At 36.0% G+C, this 22319-nt stretch overlaps 1 protein-coding gene and 1 pseudogene across 1 annotated transcript; one reads left to right on the forward strand and one right to left on the reverse strand.

Moving 5' to 3' along the window:
* The first annotated feature begins 4566 nt into the window (after positions 1–4566).
* Positions 4567–5730, forward strand: LOC147285785 (AP2/ERF and B3 domain-containing transcription factor At1g50680 pseudogene; annotated as a pseudogene).
* Positions 5731–10216: 4486 nt separating this feature from the next.
* SIP3 (SOS3-interacting protein 3) lies at positions 10217–12080 on the reverse strand. Its single transcript, XM_086242823.1, has one exon. The coding sequence runs from the start codon at positions 11719–11721 to the stop codon at positions 10411–10413; it is 1311 nt and encodes a 436-aa protein (XP_086098949.1). The 5' UTR covers positions 11722–12080; the 3' UTR covers positions 10217–10410.
* Between the last annotated feature and the right edge of the window lie 10239 nt (positions 12081–22319).

Below are 22319 nucleotides of genomic sequence, written 5' to 3' on the forward strand. Positions count from 1 at the left end.
GAAAAGGAAGGACCGAAGGAAAAGTACATTGAATGGAGGCTTGCACGGTACCCCAGCTCACATGCGGGAGGACTGAGGTCCACAATAAAGCGCAATCCGATCGAATCGGACGGCTCAAAGTGCACCGTCAGTGTCAAATCAGATGGAAGCTCTCTCTCTCTCTCTCTCTCTCTCTCTCTCTCTCTCTCTATATAGACTATATGCACTGGAGGTAGGAGGAGGAGGAGAAGGTGATCGATATTGATATCTACAAGTGCAACAAAATTAATTTGATGGGATCGATGATCCAGCTGAGCTATACTAAGAGGGGAGTGAGTGATGGAATTACTACAAGTGATTAAGAAGATGGAAGGAAATTAAGAGATCGATGAGGGTAGTAGCCAGCTAGCTAGGTTTCAGATCTGGTTCAATATATCCATCATCCATGAGTGTATGAGATAGAGGAGATCGAGTGAGATCGATCGAGGGACACACAGAGAAATGGACAAGTGACAGAAGAGAGTGAGCACATAACGCAGTCAATTGTATAAAATTAATGAAAACAAGATATACCTTTGAGCGCTGCGTGCTCACTTCTCATTCTGTCACCTTAATTCCTTTCTCGATCTTTTCCGATCCCCCGTGTATATATTGCTCACCCACTCTTCAATTCTTCATAAACAGGTGTCTTCATATATCCTGTTTCTCGCTCACAGGTGTCTTGCTCTTTATTTATGATGATGGTTTGGATCATATATACGTGTCACTCATATGTTGATACCTAGCAATTAACTTCTTCATCATTATCACTAATTCACTACTTACTTTCATTAGTCTCTTCCAGATCAAATAAGCATGCATATACACACACAACCTTTTTCTCTGTTTGCTTAATTTCTTCATTATTAGTATCTCTTTCTCTCATCTCTCTGTTCACTTTATATATATATATATATATCACACACATGTGTAAGTATTAACACGATTAATCCGTTTGATAAATTCTTCCTGTTTGCTGTATATATTATAGCTAGCTAGCTCGCTCTTCCATAAATCATAAAATACAAAATATAAAATACTATTGTTTTTTAATTGACCACTAGACATTATATATATAATTAATTAAGTTTATGATGGAGGTTCAGAGCGTGACTTTTCATGGTCCTTCCCCTCTTTCTCTTGAAGACCAGCTGATCGAGCTGGCAAGGAGGAGGACCAAAGTGGGTTCTGCAAGGTACTCTTCATTACTGTTCAAATTTTAACGGAAACCCCTGTTTATGTTCCCTTTTTAACTTATTATCTTGCTTTATCAAAACCCACCATCATCTTCTTCCCATTTTTGAAACCCATGCAAGCCTGTATCTCTCCAAGCAGAAAAAAATATATGTGCATGTTTGGCTGTGTAAATATATACATCACTGTTGTATTCTTATCCTTGTTCTGCGTTTGATTATGGGTACTTTCTTTCCTTTTTTGTTTTTTTGAATTTGTTTTTAATGTAAATTATGGGTACTTTCCAGGAAACCACCCAATACAACCACGAATGGTTACTTCCTAAGAAACAAAACGAAAATTTCTGTGAAATAATTATGAAGATTTTATTCTCATCTGATTTTTTGGTGCTGTGATTGATTCAGATTTCACCTACATTTTACGCTAGATCAAGGAAACATAAAGATAAACATAAACCCTGCAGGGTGGGTCAATATGACTCAGTGACTCGGTGCTGAGCCCCATTGCTAGATATGGAAACAAAACCCTGCTTCCCCTTCTCGACTTTTTTGGTGCCATTAATCATCATGAGATTACAGAAAGATTATACCACACAAATTTCCTTTTACAGGTCAGTGAGTAATTCAATTACCAGATTTTTCTTGATTCTGATTTTATTGCCCTTTACGCACCTTCCTTAGTTCCCAAGGCTCAAGATGAATCAATATATATATATATATAGGCTATACCTGCAGCTGTTATATATTCAAGCACCACAAAGATTAAGGTTTTTAATTGTTCTCATTATACGCTGCTACTAATTGTTGTTTGGCGTTAGGGGCTACAGACTGAGACTTCTGCTTCCATTAATCTGCAGCAGGTTTATCTTCAAGGTATAACCGTTTTAATAATCTTATTTTTTATTTTATTGATTTGTTTTCTATAACTATATCTGTATTCCTTCTGTTGTTTTATGGGTTGGTTTAATGATGTTCTATATATTTTCATGGTAATCATTTTGTTTTGTTTTTCTTTTTTGGAAATAATATTCTTAAAAATCATTCTTTTGCATTAGTGGAATATGTGGGTTTAGGTCTGAACGGGTTACTGGTGGAGGGTATAAGTGTTTTGAGTCATTGAACAAGGTTTAAGAAATTCATTTAGATGAGTATCACATGAGACGAGTAACCTGGAATTATTATGAAGGAACATCGACTATATGTTCTTTATTATATATTTATCTATACTCAAAAAAATTTTCATACCTTCATATTTTTGGGTTTATTCGATCTTTTCATCAAACGATTGAAGTACTTATCCCAAGTGGTTAAGGTCTGTGGGACAATAAATTAAGATTATGATAGATCTATAGTTCGGTCCCTCAAATTTAACAAAAAACCAAAAGATATGCGGGACTTCTAGTTAAATGATCTTAATTATAACCACCGGGATCTACAAGTCCCCACTTTGTGGTTATTTTTTTATACTTTTTGAATTTTATGTATTCAATATGGAATTCATCAGATCGCTTATCTTTTTTTTTTTTTTCCGAAAAATTAAGTAATTGGATGTTTGCTCATTAAAGACTTGGAGTTATCCCAAGTGGCCGGTGAGGGTATGTGGGACAATGGGTTAATATTAGGGTAGGTGTGTTTTAATTCCCTCAAATTTAACAAAAAGAAAAAAATTTGTATTAAGGGCTTCAAGATAATCTTAACTACTATAACTACAGATTCCGCACTCGGAGATTTTTTTTTTTATATACTTTTTGGATTTTATGTATTTAATATGGAATTCATCAGATTAATTACTTTTTTTTTTTTCCAAAAAATTAAATAATTGGATGCCTGCTCATTAAAGACTTGGAGTTATGCGTGAGGGTATGAGGGATATATTGTGAGTTAAGATTAAGTAGGTCTATGGTTCGATTTCCTCGGGACTTCACACTGAAACTACAAGTCCCTACTAGGGGATTTTTTTTTTTTTTTTTTATACTTTTTGGATTTTATGTATTTAATATAGAATTCATCAGATCAGTTACCTTTTTTTCCAAAAAAAAAAAAATTGAATACATGCTCATTAAAGACTTGATTTTTTTTGCTCTCATGAATTCTTAAGTATTTCTAATAAGAGAAATTATAGTGACATGTGTTATATAGTATTTTTTTTATTATTATCAAGAAATGTCGTGCATGAGATTTGAACTCAGGACTTCTTCTCACTAAAAGAAGATTGGGTGTCACCACTAGACGAAATGGTCATTGACAACATGCTACATAGTTGATTCAATGCTAAAGTACGTCTTATCAGTTCTTCATATATATATATATGCTGATTACTAAAAGATATAATTACTAAATATATTTATTAATATGAGTTGATTAAGTTAAATATATATATGCTTGAATGATGATAAATTGTGACTTCTTGTAATTTCAGCATCTTTTTTCTTTTTTCCTGTTTTAATTCTTAAGTAATTGGATCCTATCAAGGCTATCAAGCAACTGGCATGTTAGTGATGTTAAGTTGTTTGTGATGTCACCAACTAGCAAATCCCTATCTGTCAGATAAAAAAAATTTTGTTTTGGATGTCTATATATATATATATGTATATAACTTTGCCAAGGAAGTTTAATAACTTGAACATTAATTAGTGATCCTGGGCATAATAAGTCAACTGAAAATTTAAAACTAAATATCTGGTTGAGAGCATGGTAGTTACTATATATGTTGGTTCTATTAGATACAATGCATGTTCTTAAGAAAGCTTGATTTTATGAATTTGAGGAAGTCTTGACTTGATTTTATGATATTTTATTGCAGTATTATTCCTTTGATTCCAAATTTGGAAAATGCAAAGTTATTTTGGTTTCTACTCATATTGGAAAATCTTTTTGTGTTAAAGAATGCAAATAGAAAAGGTGGCAATAATTCTAACATCTAAGATTCTAGTAATTAAGAAGGCCTACCAAAGTTTGGGCTCAACTAGTATCCCTTTTTTCTTTTGGCCAGGCAACTAGTATCTCTTTAGTTGCCTTGAAAACGAAACAAGTTTTGCATTTGTTATTCGATCGATTAATTTTATGTTGTTTAGTCATAATTTCCAAATTATAATTCATTGCTTTGCATTAAACTCGTGATAATTGGTCTGTAACATTGTAGTGGAGTTGGGTTTCACGTACGTACATAATCTCTTTTTTGGCTTTTTTAGGTTTGCTTACAGGTGAAGGGTGATTTCAATGTGTATGTGTTTGATACATACAATACTGATATTCGATGTAGCTAGAACTTAATGATATGGCACTCTAGCTACATGTTTAATTAGTGTGGTTGAAACTTTAGTACGTATATACTTAATTTTCCTGCAGAAACGTTATGGAAGAGGACATGTCAAGCGTGGTTGGGATGAAAAGGATTGCAGCTGAATCGAATTCTGATTCAAGCTGCACTAGTTACTTTGTACGTCCTCCTCCGACGAAGCGAGGGAGACCCGGTACAAATGTGTCTCAAACAAAGATGAAAGGAGTTGTTCATCAGCATAATGGGCATTGGGGTGCCCAGATATATGCTGATCAGCACAGGATCTGGCTCGGCACTTTCAGTTCGGAGACGGAAGCAGCCATGGCTTATGACAGCGCTGCAATCAGGCTTCGCAGTGGAGAATCCCACCGCAACTTTCCATGGACCCAAGTGAGCTTGGAAGAGCCAAACTTCCAAGCCCTCTATAGCACTGAAGCAGTCCTCCAAATGATCAAGGATGGTTCGTACCAGTCGAGGTTGTTAGAATTTGTAAGGACTCGCTCTGGAAAGCATGTGGAAACCAAAGATGGGCTCATAAACTTGGAGTTTGTTAGGGCACAAAGGAATGGAGGGCTGGTGTCTAGACAACTTTTCCAGAAGGAGCTGACACCAAGTGATGTGGGAAGTCTGAATAGACTTGTCATACCCAAGAAGTATGCCAAAAAGTACTTCCCTAGCGTTTCTGATGCCATACAAGGGGACTTGGAGAATGGACGCCAAATGGGTGACGTGCAGCTGCTGTTTTATGATAAGATGATGAGGTCGTGGCAGTTCCGCTACTGTTACTGGAGCAGCAGCCAGAGCTTTGTGTTCACCAGGGGCTGGACCAAGTTTGTCAAGACCAACAATTTGAACGCCGGCGACACCATTACTTTCTATCTCTGCCACTTCAAGGAAGGGCCGAGGGAGCCTTGCCAGTTCTGCATGATTGGAGTCAATAGGGCCCAAAATTGTAGCTTTCTTCTGGATGGTAATAATGCTAATAATCGCCGCTCTCTTGTTCATGGTGGTTATGCTAATAATCGCAACTATGATGGTGGTCATGCTCATTATCGCCAGTCCAACATGCCACCGCATGCGGAGTACTATGATCTTGAAGCTGAAAGCCAAAATGTTGTCCCCAATTATAGGTACGAGTACAAGCAGCCTCAAGAAGAGGAGGAAGTGGATGTCAAGCCGCAGATGACTCAGATTAAGCTCTTTGGTGTGCTAATCAGTCAGGTGATGGTGTGCACTTAAAAAAACCAACAATCTGGTCTTTATTCTTAATTAGGAGACTAAATAATTTGTCTATCCTTTTGATAGACCATTGGTTCATGATCAGACCCTCAATTGCTTCAGAATTTTTGTTTGAGCTTTTGCAGGGAATTTAGGTTCTCTGGTAAACTAATTACTACCATCCCTATGAAAAGGGTGTCTGATTCTGGATGCAAGTTTCAATTTAGGTTAATAATTCATTGGTAACAATGGACTTTTTTTTACTACTTTTGACTAGTTTCCTATGATGTTTGCATCTATCTGTCTATAATTTGTCGGTCTATGTTTTTGCTTTGGTGATATATATTATGTATGGCCTGGAATCTACCAAGCTGATCAGCTGTGAACTTTCATCTCTTGTGGTCACTTATAAATTAATGTGCCACGTACTAGAAACTTGAATTCGCTGATCATCTTGGTTCGTTAATTTGTCTTTTAAAAGTCACATTGAACGTAAATTTGTGTGTATATGTGTACGAATGTACAAACACTCTGCAATCTGCATTGGGGAGTTATTATTATTGTCTGTATTTATATTTAAGGTCATGCATAAGCATCACTCTGTACAAAATTTAAGCTTTGGTTCTTCGATATCAAATAAAGTATTTGTAACTCCTCTTGCAAGAGGAAACGATACTTTTGAAACCCAATCTACTACATGGGGATATGGCAGCTCTTATGGATTATGGACCACTTACAAGATTCATATTATCTTTGAGCCCACTAAGAATAAGATCTGCTACCTTAGCCTATATAAGAATGGGTTACTGGTGCATTAATAACACAAGCAAGTGTAAACTATAAAGTAGAATGAAGTTGTTAAATAAATTTAAAATACAAAGGCATATTATGTATGAAATCAGCAGAAAAAGAAAAAAAAAAACTATTGAGATGCTATTACGAAAATTAATTAGTATTTCTATATTTTTGAAACATTGTAAAGATATTAAAATGAAGACTTATTTACTGATAATTATTTTATATAGGTCACACAAATTATAAGTATCCTTGTTTAGTTGTTTATGAACAGGAGGTAAAATACATACTAAGAGCCCGTTTGACATTGTTTTTAGAATTGTCAAAAGCGCTTTCAAATTAATAGAAGGATTTTTAGTAGCGTTTGACAAAAATAAATAAAAGTGCTTCAGGAAGCATTTCTAAGTGCTTTTGCATAAACTACTTAAAATTTTTATAAAAATATGTTTGTACTTCTTAGCTTAAGCGCTTTCAGTAAAAGTGCTTTTAAAAAGCATGCCAAACGGACCCTAAGTAGTTCTGGTCTCATGGTGTGGTTATCTAATCAAGTTAAATAGATAAAGTTCAAATGGGCCTTCCTAGCTCTCATCACAGATTTACGTTGAAATAACCTTTTGGTGGGCCCCCATTAAGGATCTCGATTCCATACGGCCTATGGACTGATCTTAATGGAACAATGTTTGTTTGTGAAAAGTATTGGTCTGTCATGAGGTGATTGAGGCCCAATAACAAATATTTGCTAGACGATCAAACGCAACGGAGCCTTTATTACCAAAAAGGAAAGGGCAAAAAAGGTAATTTATTCGTAAAAGAAACTCACACAAATCCTATCCAAATTGGGGCACTATTACCACATGATCTGTAATATGTTATATTATGGTATAGTTGATATGGAGTACACATTCAAACATACATCTACATCACTTGTCTAACGCTTTGCATTATAATCTGCGCTGGTCTCAATAATACTTGAGTACCAATTGGACTAAATAGGCACCCAACTAGGTTGATCATGAAAGTCAATCTACCTTTAATTTTTGTCCTCTTTAGCAATAATTGACTATCTTTGGGATATTGATCCCATTGTATGAAAGAAAAAGATTTAGGATTTAGGGAGCACAATTATATCGCAAACATGGTTCATAATTCCTGGTACGTAGTGGTTGTTGGGAGGGATTATCAGTCATTCTACCAACAGTTCAACTCATGATGGGTATTTGTATTAGTTGGGATCCTATTTGTACAATAATTAGGCATCACTAATTGTCAAGGTTTCAAGGCCCATGAAAATTTCAATCTAGTTATCATTGTGGTTAAGAACACTAGCCACTAGGTTGATGAAAACTGCTCTCAAACTGGCCGGAAAAGGCAGTTTTTTCCTATCTGGCAGATATCTTTGAATTGAACAAAGAAGCATAGACACACTGACATACATGACAAAACCCTGAATCGTGTTCTTTAACTTGTCTTGATCATCATAGAAAGGCAACCAAAGCAATGAGCCAGCTCTCTTGTTTTTTCATGCCATTCCAGCATAGCATTGTCACATGCATGCTGCACCTAACTATATAATTAACCAATTTGTTGGGACAATGACAACTCTACCATAATTTGTCTGTCACTGTTAGAGTGCAGTGTCCTAATTCCTAGGGTGGGGATATTGCATTTGCAGATGCAGTATGCAATTCCAAGCAACCACAAGAGCCTTTAAAAGGGTAAATTAATAGTATTTAAGGACAATGGATGGTAATATTAACAGAGAGGGAAGATGAGAACTGATAAAGCCAGCTAATAAGATAAAAATGCCACAGGTCCATAACCTAATTTAAGAGGAAGTCCCATCATTAGAAGCCACAGAGCTGTATGACAACTGAGAATTGAACCTTGAAGGCTTGAACAGGTCCAATCCAATCAATAACAACTCTATGTTGACCAAAAATAAAAAAAATAAACAATAACAACTCTATGGTATATCTACTTGTTTTCTACCAAATTCTTGATTCCCTATAGAAGTTTTTCTCAGATTCCTTGCATTGTACTCGGCTGTAATATACACACACTGAATTAATTATGAACCACTGCCTAATCAACTTGTTTTAGTAATCAATAGTAATAAACAGCCACACCCACCTTTTTTAAATCATCATGCTTAACTTGTACTGACCCTTTATGCAGGGTTCCCCTTAATAATGCAATTTAAAATCAAGAAACACAGTTACAAACTGACAATTGGAAGGCATAATGACAGAGTTGATTGTCAATCATTCATCATATTAGTAATAGATGGTATATGAAGTAACCTTCCCCAGTATTCACATATATATGAGCAACAGAAGAAACCCAAGAAATGTTGTGTTTATAATTCTGTCAGTATATATTTTGTTTCTAATAAAACATTTTCATATTATTGTTACTATTATTATATATATGTGATGGACACCTCAGTCCATCAGCATATGCATATTGTAACACCACCACCACCAACAAAACATAGAAATAATTCTAGTATAAGTTGAAAGGTAATGCCAAACCCTGAAAGTCTGAAACCCATGTGCCCTGCCTGCCTCAGAATCAAAATTGGCTACTCACAAGTCACTACTCATCACGGTCTTATTATTCCCACTTGGTACTTATATGCTACCAATTGGTTGAAGGGGGTGCTTCTCTGTTTTGCACACTCGCGACAAATTAAGGCCCTCCCAATAATCTCTTACAGAGAGAGAGAGAGAGAGACAGCTGACCCAGACCAATTCGAGTAGGTTGAGAATTGAATTTTAGTTTCTATAATGGCTAGGCTTTAAATGAATGAATGGACCACAAACTGAAGCATGAGCAAGTGTAAAGGACGACGTTAATCTATATTCACAAGGACCACAACCAAAATTCAAATAAAAGTAGCTACACCTTAATTATGAATGCTATGCTATGAATCATATGATTATTATGGGGCCATTAGTAGTCTTTGATGGTGGAAGGAGAAAAATTATGAACCTTATGATAAAAATGTCTATGTTCAACGAGAGGGGTATAATTTTAAACAATTATACTCTCAAGTCTTAACTCATTTCCCAGCTTAAGTCAACCCAGTCGCTTGGTATTGTACATTTACTATTGCACAAAAAATAAGTCTAAATAAAGTCTCTCTACTAGTCTAAATCATAATTGTTGAAAAATTCCTTTATTTTCATTTTGGTAATAATAATGGGAAGGGTTAGTTGGAGAAGGAGGACGCCTCCAGTGGAAAAAAAGGCAATGGAGGACAATAATTGAGCAGATGGTGGATGAGATATCCATGGAGTAGCCAATCAGGCAAAGCCACGTAGCTTCCCAACTCTGTAGTATTGACAGGGAAAAGCAATTGGTCTTCATCAGTCTTGTTTTGGTAGGCTAAATTTGGCACCAGGGGCCAAAAGTACTGGTTGCTCACGTGTAAAGTAAAAGAGTTTCGTAAACTTTCTTTGAAAGAACGAACAGATCTTGCAACTTTATTAGACCCCATGATTCTTATAAGAAAAGAAATCATGACAAAATTTTAAGTTGTCACTTTCTTTAGTGATTATCACTCTACATAGAATAATAAGATAAAACAAAGCACAGTCCATATGTGAAATTAACTTGCACATATGACATATTCACATATAAAATTAATTGATTTAGTAATTCACATTTCACCACAAAACACAAGCAGAGCAGCAACAGTTTCACACCCACATAACACAAACATAATTGTCATAAAAAAGACAGAGAGAAAGACACCAATCACCATAGCTGATAAGCTGAACTGGGTGGCTTGGGTAGTCCCAGTTTCAATTTTTTTTGAAACTTCAAATTGAATCGATTCAGACAACAATAACAATAACAATAATCACAATTCACATGAACAATCTGAAACCTTAATGCTTTTAATCAAGCAGGCGTAGATTTGATCTCGGCGGGCGACGTCCACACGATGTCCTTGAGCGCCGGTCTGAGCTCCTTGCTGCAGAACTGGTTATACTCCAAGGTATCCCCATTGTCCTTCTTGACCTCGACCACCAAAAACGACGGCGTCACGGCGAATATCTCCGCCGCAATCGCCAACTTCCCCTTGCGGCCGCTCTCCTGCCCCTGCAGCCTGACCATGGAGTCGCTCTTCTTGACCCTGAACTTCCCAGCCCTCGCCACCTCCTCCAGTGTCGAAATCACGCTGCTCGCCGGCCTCGTCGTCGCGAATCTCAGCTCCTCCCTCTCCTCCCTCTTCTTCTCCTCGAACAACGGCGACAAATCGAACCCCTCCGACAACGAAATTATATGGAAAGCGTTCAGAGTCTCCGTCTGCTTCGAATTCGTCTTCTCGTAGCTCTCGTCGAATTCCTGCTCCTGTTTGGTCCTTACGCTCTTGGGTACTGATTTCTTGAACCAGGAGGAATCCATGATTTTAGAAGTGGTGATTCTGGTGCTGGGGTTGGGATCGAGAAGCTTGGTGACGAGTCTTCGGGCCTCCGAGGAAAACCATGGCGGACATTTGAAGTCTCCCCTGTAAATCTTCCTATACATGGCCACCAGATTGTCGTCTTGAAATGGCAGAAACCCAGCAAGAAGCACATAAAGAATTACCCCACAGGACCAAAGATCAGCCTTGGCTCCGTCGTAACCCTTCTTCCCAATCACCTCCGGAGCCACATAAGCCGGTGTACCACAGGTGGTGTGCAAAAGCCCATCTTGCTTCAAGTGCTCAGAGAAAGCACTCAGCCCGAAATCTGTCACCTTCAAATTGCCATCTTCGTCGAGAAGAAGGTTTTCGGGCTTCAGATCTCGGTGGTAGACTCCGCGGCTGTGGCAGAAATCGATGGCTGAAATCAGCTGCTGGAAGTAAACTCTGGCCACGTCTTCTCTCAACCGACCTTTCGCAATCTTGGCGAAGAGCTCGCCGCCTCGGACCAGATCCATGGCGAAATAGATCTTCGACTTGCTGGCCATCACCTCGTGAAGCTCCACGATGTGGGGGTGCTTCACCATCCTCATCACCGAGATTTCCCTCTTGATCTGGTCCATCATCCCCACCCTTATCACCTTCTCTTTGCCGACCACCTTCATGGCCACGCTTTTGCCGCTCTTCAGGTTCCGGGCATGGTAGACCTTAGCGAACGTGCCGTGACCCAGAAGCCGGCCCAGCTCGTACTTGCCGTGGAGCAAGCTGGAAGAGCTGCCGCTGTCTCCGCCTTTTGGATTGGACATTTGTACTTGATCGACTAAAAATTAAAGGAAATTAAAGCTAAAAGCACTAGCTATGTGTTTGATTGATTTTCTGAGAGAGAAAAAAGGGGTGACAACGAAATGAATGAAGACACAAATGGATCACCCGTCTTCAACGTGTTTGCGGTGGCAATTCCTGCCGCCGATGCAGCGCTTGGCATGCACACACAGCTCAGGCTTTGCTCCCGAAGCTCCTCTCATCTCTCTGCATTCCCTAAACACCCTCACCTTGCTAAAGATGATATACCCTTCAAATTTTGGGGTTGCAAAACAAAACCACCTCAGAACCTCAGCTCTTTTTTAGCTTCTATTGGATTTTCCCAATCTCTCTATTTTCTCTTTCGCTTTACTAGCCTCTCGTTATATACTACTCTTCTCTGTGAAATTACGGTTTTGACCCTCGCGTGACTGCCTTCATCAGACGGGATGTTGGGTACGTGTCCAAACTCGTATGCGTGTTATTGGTTTTGACGTCTTGGCCGGTTTGTGACACGTGTGAGGTTTTGCTTGGGTTTCGGTCTTGGCTCTCTGGAGTAAGGGTGTGTTATTACGACTCTGTCCTTGGTGGAGGTTTTGCCACACTGGGTCGTTTTTCCTTCTGTGGGCCACACGTCTCTGTGATAAGCTTTTCCCCAATCTGTCTTTGGATCTGTGAATCGGTAAAGGTGATATAAGATAAGCACTAAATTAACTTCTGGGAGTTCCTGAGAAATTTCACTTTTATGGAAGGACAGTACTTGGTTGACCCTGCGGTACCCAAGGTCACCCCGTCTCTTAAATTTTAATTTGGACAATGCTCGGTCGAAACTGTTTATTGTTTAGATAACATATTAAAAATTATTTTTATAAAAAAATTAAATTATTTAATAATTATTTAATTATATAACTGTTGTTAAATAAATAAAAAAAATTGATAATTTTTAATTAAAAAGTAATTTTTTAACTAAATCGTTGATTTTTTCTATTTAATCGACAATAATTATATAACCAAATAATTTTTAATTGAGTTAATTGTTTACAAAAATAATTTATAATAAGTAATTTTAAAAATGAATAGTTCTAATTATGTGCCGACATTACCGAAATTGTAATTTTGAAAAATGAGATGACCCGAATACTGTTCTTTATGGAAAGCCTAAAATGTAATAAACTTATAAACCTGAACTGAAGAATGAGAGCGTGACAATAATATCCCCCAACACAATACAAATAATAATACGTTGGGTTGGGTTAGGAACTTAGAATGTATGTGAAAATGTATTCAAAATAAGGTGAAATGCATTTTGGACCTACCAATGGGTAAGTGACACATGTCGCCTATAATTCAAGTGGGGCCTCGCGATTCGCACATTTGGCAGTTGGTGTAAGTGATGAGTCAGCTTTGAGAGGATGTGGACCTCATGCATGCATGGTCTCATCATCTGATGGAAGGTAGGGTCCCTACCTAACCTTTCATTTTATGTATGGTAAATACTTCAATTCTAATTTTCATAATTTAATACCCAATTCCTTCAAAATGGGGAAAAAAAAAAAAACGATTTTTATTTGGTGAAAGTAGTAGGACCACGAATTGATTATTTTGCACTTACATTTTTTTTTTGGCCATGTGCACTTACATTTCTTAATATAGAGAAACAACAAGATATGAATCCAGGTGCCAGATATAGATTCGTATTGAATTAATTTTAATATCAATAGATTTTTTCTATAAAAAGAAAGAGAGGTAACTTATTATGTTTTATTTTTTACTGATATTATATACGTACAATGAGCTTCGTATTCTGTGGGTGAGAAACGGGGCACACAATATATAATTTTTGAGGTTTTTTATATTATGTTGTAGGCACTATTATTATTTTTGGAGCATAGAGAGTGACAGCATTGGTTGCACATATTGGATTATTGGTGATCACTTGTAGCCGCATTTCGAATGAACAGAAAACATAGAACCACTAGATTGAAATTTGGAAGGCTAAAATACAATAGAGCTTCTAGTGGATCTTGTCGCTTGTTTTTTTGTCTTGGACCAACAACTTGTATTTAAAAATTATTTTCTCAAAAATATCTTGGCTTGCTTTAGTAATATAGGGCACCAATAGTTACCCTCTGCAGTGAGGCAAGAGATAAGTATGAATTATTTTCCACACATGATCGACTTGAGGCATAAAATTTGTTGGTACGTTCCAACTTCCAACTCCAAAGTAATATTATTATAATATGGACCAACTATGAAGCACTAAAATTGGGCCGTCTCTCCAGACTCCAGAGTCAAGTCTGGAGTCTGAACCAAGATCGAAATTGCCAGGAACTGCAAATTGGGTTGCTGTGAGAGTGAGTCCGTGAGAGACTGAACCGGGTCCAGCCCATGCATCCCACCTTTTTCTATGGCGGCCATGCTATGTGACACGTTTGGCACTCACAGTTTGAAACCACTCTCTATTAAATTAATCTTAATTAATTAATATGAATTTTGTCAAGCACGAATCATGAACTTAATTCAGCACGTTATTAATGTTAATGATGATGCTGTTTACGCATATATGGTATTGACTATTGAGCAAGCAAACAGGAGAATTAAAAAATGGAAGAAAAGTAGTGTTGGGGTTTTTTCTGGTTTCCTAACCGTTGTGTTAAGTAGGGTGAGTGTCCCGCTCCAACAAAACAATGAAACATATATGTTTGTACGTGCAGCTGTGCTTGTTAATTCATGTCCTTTGGTTTAGCCAGTTGTTGACCCACACACCCTTCAATTTTTCTTCATTTTTGTTTTTATTTTTACTTTTAGAACATATGGATCCAGTTCCGATCAATATTATTTCATTTGAAAATATTCTCAACAACCAGATTGATGAATGAAGTTATGAAGAAGCTTGCAGCCTTGGATATATATTATATATAAATAGCTAATTCAGGTTCCGTTAATTAAACTGGTAATTAAAGTAGAGATGAAAAAGCTTATTATTTGTCTCTTTTTAATTTAGAATTGGAAATCATATTATATATTATAAGGTTCATACATACATATGTTATACGTAGGGTAGCAATAATAACCAATAATGCATATATCACATCGAATGTGTGGATCGAATTAAATCACCCCTCTTCGCATGCATTAGGATTGTGCGATGATGCATAAAGTAGATGGACGACCAAGTTGTATGCATTAATAAAGATACGTGGTAGTGAAGCACTGAAGCTTATGGTGGACCAATTAAAATACCAAATCATATACCAATAATTAAGTATTATATATATACCTTGGCCAAAAAAAAAAGTATTGTATATATACCATACATAATACCATAAAAATATCAATCATCACAACGTACCATCGAGACATTCTCCATTTATATGTGGTAGACTGTCAATTAATGCAATTAAAACTCCTACGCATCATGAATTCCTCGTGATGATCGATATATGTTAATATATAGCACTAAAGTCTACCATTTTACATCATTTCACATAGGGATTAATGTCATTTTGCTCCCCAGACTATTACACATGTATCAGTTTGCTCCCCAAACTTCTAATTTGGAAAATTAAGGACCCTGATTTTTTCAATTTTTCCAATTAAGGTTATTCCGTCAATTTATACATTTTTCATCTAAAATGTCGAGATGATCAAGTAAATTTTAGTAAGAAATAAAAGAGGAAAAATGATGCATGAGGAAAAAATGATAAGATCTAATTGGAAGGGACCATTTTGCCCTCAAAGATTTGGATAAAAAATGTGTAAATTGACAAAAGAACCTCAATTGGCAAAATTGAAAAAGTCAGAGTCCTTAATTTTCCAAATTAGAAGTCTGGGGAGCAAACTGATACAAGTGTAATAGTCGGGGGAGCAAGATGGTATTAATCCCTTTCACATATATATATATATAGAGAGCAGTTTTGCTCACCCCCTTTAACTCAGGTGTATTTCCAGTAACATCATCGGCACAATATATATTATTAGAAATAATTAACTTCTCTCTTCTCTTTTATTTAATTTATTTCAAAAATTATTAGAAATAATTAAATAAAAGAGAAGAGAGAAATTAATGGGTAGTAAAAAAGTGAAAAAAAAGTTGAGTAATAAAAAATAAGGGTAAAAGTAGAAAAGAGCTGTCAAATTATTTTTCTCTCTCATCATTATAATATTAAAAATAATTAAATATAATATATTAACTCATGGTTAATTTTTTAAACACATGGCAGTTTTTTAAATAAGAGGTGAGCATACACCTAAGTTAAAGGGGGTGAGCAAAACTGCTCTCGTCATATATCAAGAATGCTCTAAAATTAACTAATTAGTAAGTTAATACAAAATTAACTACTCTGTTGGGCCCACTGGCACTATATAATTTCAAAATTCGAATCGTTTATTTTTTAGGTTCTATTTCAAAGATCATTTTTGTAAAAAATCTTAAAAGATATACTTCAATAGAAGAAGTCTGTATGTATATATATAATATATAAGAATGATATTTGTTGCTATTTCTCCATCAAGCTAATATAAAATTCACCTAGCTATCATATATTATAGATGAAAACTTTTGTGAGCAAGCCATCACGATCATCATCGATCATCATCTACATGTTGAATTAGGCTAAATTAGGGTCGCTTCTCATTTTCAGTTATCGATCTTAATTGGGTGTAAATATAGTCGCCATCTGTATCGAACAATATTAATTGATAGTAGGTGATGATCATAATAACGTTCATAACTACGTGCGTACAATATTAATTGGTGAATTAATTGATAGTGCCGACCTATATATATCATGCATCAAGCGTACGTTACTTGTCCTACAACAGTATTAATATTGTGTACAATATTCGTTAGTAATTAAATTCAGCTATTAATTTGTAAATGATTAATTATATATAGCGGGTTCTTCTTTCGTTTATATATAGCTCGAAACATATATGTGAATGCTTCCCATTTTTCATTTTATTAATTTTAAAACAAATATACAAGTTTGTGCATGTTTTATGCATGGATCGACTTGATCGAAGACTTAAAGCCTCTCAAGACTCTGGGAATTCAATATTATATTATTGTCTTGGGAATTCAATATGGTGACGAACAAGTTTAGTGTGTATATAAGCTGGATCATAACGTGCAATTAATGTGTCCATATCCAATACTAATTCATAATCTTCTTCCTGTAAGACAAATTTGAAATGTCTACCTCCTGCAATTAATAGTAAACCCTATATACGGTCCACAGACCAATCAAAAGTGACCAGGTTTACAAAAAACGTGCATCTCATAATTTCCTTAATGTATTTGATCACTGCGGTATTTCTATTATATAAGAAACTGCTGGGCATGCCTTTTGGACAAAGAAACTGCTGCATACATTCTAATTAAAAAGAATTGTGGATTTGCGTTTTAAAAAAAGAAAAATCAAATGAGAAATGTACGTTAATCAGTTTCAAAAAAATAAAAATGAAAGATCAACAGCAGCAGTAGTGGCGTGGCGGACACTTAATTTTCATGACAGAGAGGCTTGATTTGAAGAAATTAATTGTAATTAAGTAGCTTAATTATTTGCATAATATGGTAAAAATTAAGTTACAGGTGTAATTTGTTTGGTCAATATTTGTGATGATGATGAATCTAGAAAGTGTATGGCCATTGCCCAGTTGAGTTGATTAGCCCACCTCGTGTTTGGTGGCCAATCCACAGTCCACAACCAGACAAAATTTCATTTTCCACCCACATGCACTTTGACACTTTCAATTCCATTTCAATAATGTCTGGTTTCTTCCTTTCTTTCTTATTTCACTAAATTTATCTTCTCTTTTATCTTTTTAGAACAAAGAGCCATGCATTTCTTTTAATATTATAGTATGATTTGAGTGTAATTAATATCTAATTAATCATGTGTATGCGAATCAGCTAGCTAACAGCCTAACGAGTAAACACCAGCGATGAGAATAGAGAATTGAGATCGAGGTAATAGTTCGTTTTTTAAATAATCAAGAGATCAAACCGATTTTAATTCATTTTAATTCCTATCAGCCACTTTGCGTGTTTGCCACCATGCATACATGCATGTGGTACTCGAAATTAATGTGTCTATATATTTTTGTGGTCTGCTGGATTGGCAGAGACTGACCCAGGTGTAGGTGGATCATATATATATATATATATGAGTAAAACTTACCTGCCCCTGGGATGCCACCTGTGTGGTGTCACCAGGGAGAGAGAAAGAAGATATATGATATATAATATGCATATACTGTTTAACACTCAAGTCAGTAAGTCACAAGATGTGACAACCATAGTCGATCCATCGCCAAAGCATGAGCTCGATCGAGAAACCAAATTATTAAAACAAATTAACAATAAGACAAGTTTATTCAAATTATTGGTGCATAACTGCATACTATATGTATATAAATTAAATATATTGATATTTAATTAATTAATTAATCTCAAATAGTCAAATCGCAGAAGTAGCAGCAGGACTGCAGGAGGATGCTAGATGTCTGCAGGTCCGTGATTGTTGCAGTTTCAAGGCTACGCTTTCTTAATTTTTAATCTGTACTTCTGGAAGGGATCGAATTAAGTCCACACATATTCAATCATAATTTAATTATTTGTGATCAAATTAAGGTGTTTCACAATAAACCAATGAGAAGAATGAACCTTTTTTTTTTTTTTGGCCAAGAAGAGAAGAATGAACCTTATAATTATAGAGATCAGACAATACATTACTAATTAATTTTACACCACCAGTGGCCGTGTACGGAAGAGATTAAAATCTAAGTGAAATTATGAGTAGTATCGTCGTCCCAGCAAGCTCCAATCCAAGTTAGGTTGCATATTTATATAATTCGGCCTAATTAATCCGAGTATCATTTACAAAGCAGCTGAGTATAGCCAGTTTAAGGTCTTGGAGGGTTATAATAAATTTTAATTAATTCATCTGATCAAGATTCAATACCTTAATTAATTAGGCTAAACGATTATTTAACTCTAAGTCTGTAAGCGTGGCCCTCAGAGGGAAATAAGAGATTAAGATCCACATATTTGCGATTTTGGAAATAAGCGTGACCACATAGGCATTTGAATTTTGAAGCGAGTAATTGATCTCAAACGTCCCCGTACACTATGTCTTTTGCATTTGACATATATATATATATATATTATTATATCTACCTCAACTAAAATAATATATAAATGTATACTAATCTGCATATAATTGACATGCAGAATAAATATAATTATTGTCAGTTAATTGCCACCATATATAGTTAGAGGCTAGCTAGGCGGAATAAATATGATAATAATATAATTAGAATATATGAGATTAAGAAGGCGCGCATAACTAGTCTACCACCATAATTGACCGAACACTTGTCACAATCCCATTTTCATCCTTTTATTTTGTAATTATATATGAGATTACAAGGCATGAAGCAAGTGGTCCAATTGAAACAGGAGGGTCCATGTTCATGCATGTTTGATGAGGGGGCTACGTGACATGCATATATTATTAAAGGTGAAAATGAAAGTGAAAGAAAGCTACAAAGGAATTAATTAACGTTTGATGAAAATGAAAATCAGTACTTGCATGGTGATAATTAACTGTGTTTGGCGAAGGAGGACAGTCACAACTCACAAGTCACAAAATTGTCATATATAGGGTCTTATCCTCATTGAGACATTGAGTCGCTGTTGAAGATAAGCTATCAAAATTTGGCCACTCGATCAATAATGCAACTCGCAAACATGCAGATATATATGGTTGATGATAGAAACCTCGATCTACTTACAATCTCGATCAAATAATTCAATTCTCACTCAAAGTTGATGATGAAGAAATTAAAAGTTGAAATTACACACACCACGTACCCAATGCATATTGATGCATACTCAATCACATGGCACAAGCTAGCTAAGTAGCTAGATGACAATTAATTAAGCATCTCAGGGCAGGGTGAATGTGATTGACTAGCTAATACTATTATACCAATAGTAAAGTAGTAACGACAATATCCCCAAGTGTCAACATCATTATCACTTGTTAATTACTTGCCACGTCTCTCAAATGTTTGATTTTGACTGGTACATGTACAGAGAGCATACCAAATTGGCATTAATTTGTCCAACCAATAATTTTCTAAAGTTATTTACATTTACATTTATCATTTTTTCACCTATATCTTATGAAATTTTAAAAATTAAACATATATTTTTTAAGATTTCAAAACTATTGTATATAACTCTCTGCAAGAGAAAATAATAAATAAACAAAAAAAAATTATTTATATTGAGGTTGGACCTTACACTTTAAATAATTTTATTAAGCTATTTCAACCTTTAGTATGCTTTTTTATATATTTTTTTTATAATTTTTCGTCTCACTGTAGGCCCTATAGAAAGTTATGTATAATAATTTTAAAATCTTAAAAGATATATGTGTAATTTTTAAAATTTTAAAAAATATATGTAAAAAGACAATAAATTTTAATGGGTGTAAATGTAAATTATTTAGTCTTCAAACTTGTTAGTTGTTACTTGTCGCAGCAAATTAGCATTTAATAGCCATTAAAAGCACTGATGACTCATGAGTCATGAGTCATGACATGAGCTAGAAGCCGGCCGGCCCAGGCCCAGCCCAAGGTTGAAATTTTGGTTCTATTATGGTGTGTTTGGATGGAGAAAAAAAACTTGGAATTTAAACAAAACTCAGCATTTAAGAAATTACATGCTCTAATTTCCTTGTTTGGGTCCATACATATAGAATTTTGTAAATTCTATGTGGAAAAAAACTTGGGATTTGAAGGCTATAAATTTCAAGTTTAAATTCCACCTAAATTGGTGTCATTTTCAAAATTCCAATTTTTATAAAAATAAAAAAAAAGTCGTGTCTACCCATTACCTTGCCAATTAATTACAATACCACCACCACTACCACTACCACCACCACCATCGTCACCACCACTGCCACCACCACCGCCATCTCCGCCGCCACCATCACCACCACAACCACCGACACCACCTTCGCCGCCACCACCACCTCTGCCACTACTACGACCGCCACCGCCGCCACCGTCACCATCACCACCACCGACACCACCACCACCACTACCACTGCCGGCTGCCACCACCACCAACACCACCTCCGCCGCTACCACCGTAGCCGCCACTATTGCCACCACCGTCGCCGCCACCGTCACCACCACTGACACCGCCACCGCCACCACCACCACCAACACTGACACCGCCGCCGCCGCCTCCATCACCAATGCCTTCACCACCACCATCGCTGTTGTCGTCGCCACCACCATCACCATCACCGCCAATGTCGTCGTTGCCACCACCTCTAATACCCCAATTTTTGCCACCACCATTTCTCCCACCGCTCATGGGCCATCACCCCTACTACCATCGTCAACTTACCACAAACATCATTTTTATTGTTGCCACTATCACCATCACTCTTTTATAAAACTATTATAAATTTCGTATTTAAATTTCATTATGATTACATTTATCCAAACAAGAGAATTTACAAATTCTAGAATTTTAAATCACGTCATTTTTAATTTCGTCATTTGTGAATTCTTTAATAGTTTCAAATTACTTCATCCAAACGCACCATTAATTAATTAATTAATGTCCATGAATGGGGACGTACGTCTGATATGATCATAATTAAGCGTGCCACATTAAAATTGTAGGATAATTTTCTTATCCATTAATATATGATTTTATTGGTTGAAAAAGTTAAAAGGTGTATTAGGCAGTCTCAAGTTGATGGGTTCATGAATTCAATGAAAAGGGGTCATTCTTCTAATATATTAACTATACTTATGATAGTCATCAGGATAATTAATTTCGGTGGATGCATAATTAATTTGATGGAAAGGACCGTAAAACTAAGTAACTAACCTAGCTAGCTAGCTACCAATTAGCAACATTAATTAGCAACTTGGTTGTTTGTCACTGAATTCTGAAGCTCTGAGACTCTGATGTTAGGTTCTTCATTAAAACAGGCATTGCCAAAAGGATTCTCACATTGGCATTATCGAAACTCGGAAGGTATTGCATGTATTGGAATAATAGGCATGCACATTCAGACATTCTATAAATATATAGATACAGATATTGAAATCAACATCAGCACCAGCCTCTTAATATGGAGATACTCTATATATAGCATGGTTGTGGAAGCAGCTAGCAAGCAAATTTCTGTTCAAACATAAACATGAATATTATACATACATATGTGATATGTCTGTTGTCTGTCTAATATATATTGTACATTTGTACCTGTTGTGGAGGGATTTCCATTGTCCATATAATATCATACATGTGCTCTACTCTAGTGTTCTCCCAAAATACATTAATTGCGTTATATATATACACATTAGTTCATCAATCATCATGATCATCAAGAAATTCAAAACAAGTCGATCTAGCTCTCACGCATCTCATGAGTCATGGGTCATGACCTGAGCCCCTCCACCTCCACCTCCACCTCCACCTCCACCTCCACGCGTCGCTTTAGTGCATGCCTTATATATTTTGATCAGTCCCTTTCGTGTTGAATTATATTGACCGCTAATTATTCAC

The sequence above is a fragment of the Dryas octopetala genome, chromosome 5, assembly GCF_963921425.1.
Source record: "Dryas octopetala chromosome 5, drDryOcto1.1, whole genome shotgun sequence".
NCBI lineage: Eukaryota > Viridiplantae > Streptophyta > Magnoliopsida > Rosales > Rosaceae > Dryas > Dryas octopetala.

Coding starts and splice junctions, on each gene's coding strand:
- SIP3 (XM_086242823.1), bottom strand. CDS start 11,721: ATGTCCAATCCAAAAGGCGGAGACAGCGGCAGCTCTTCCAGCTTGCTC.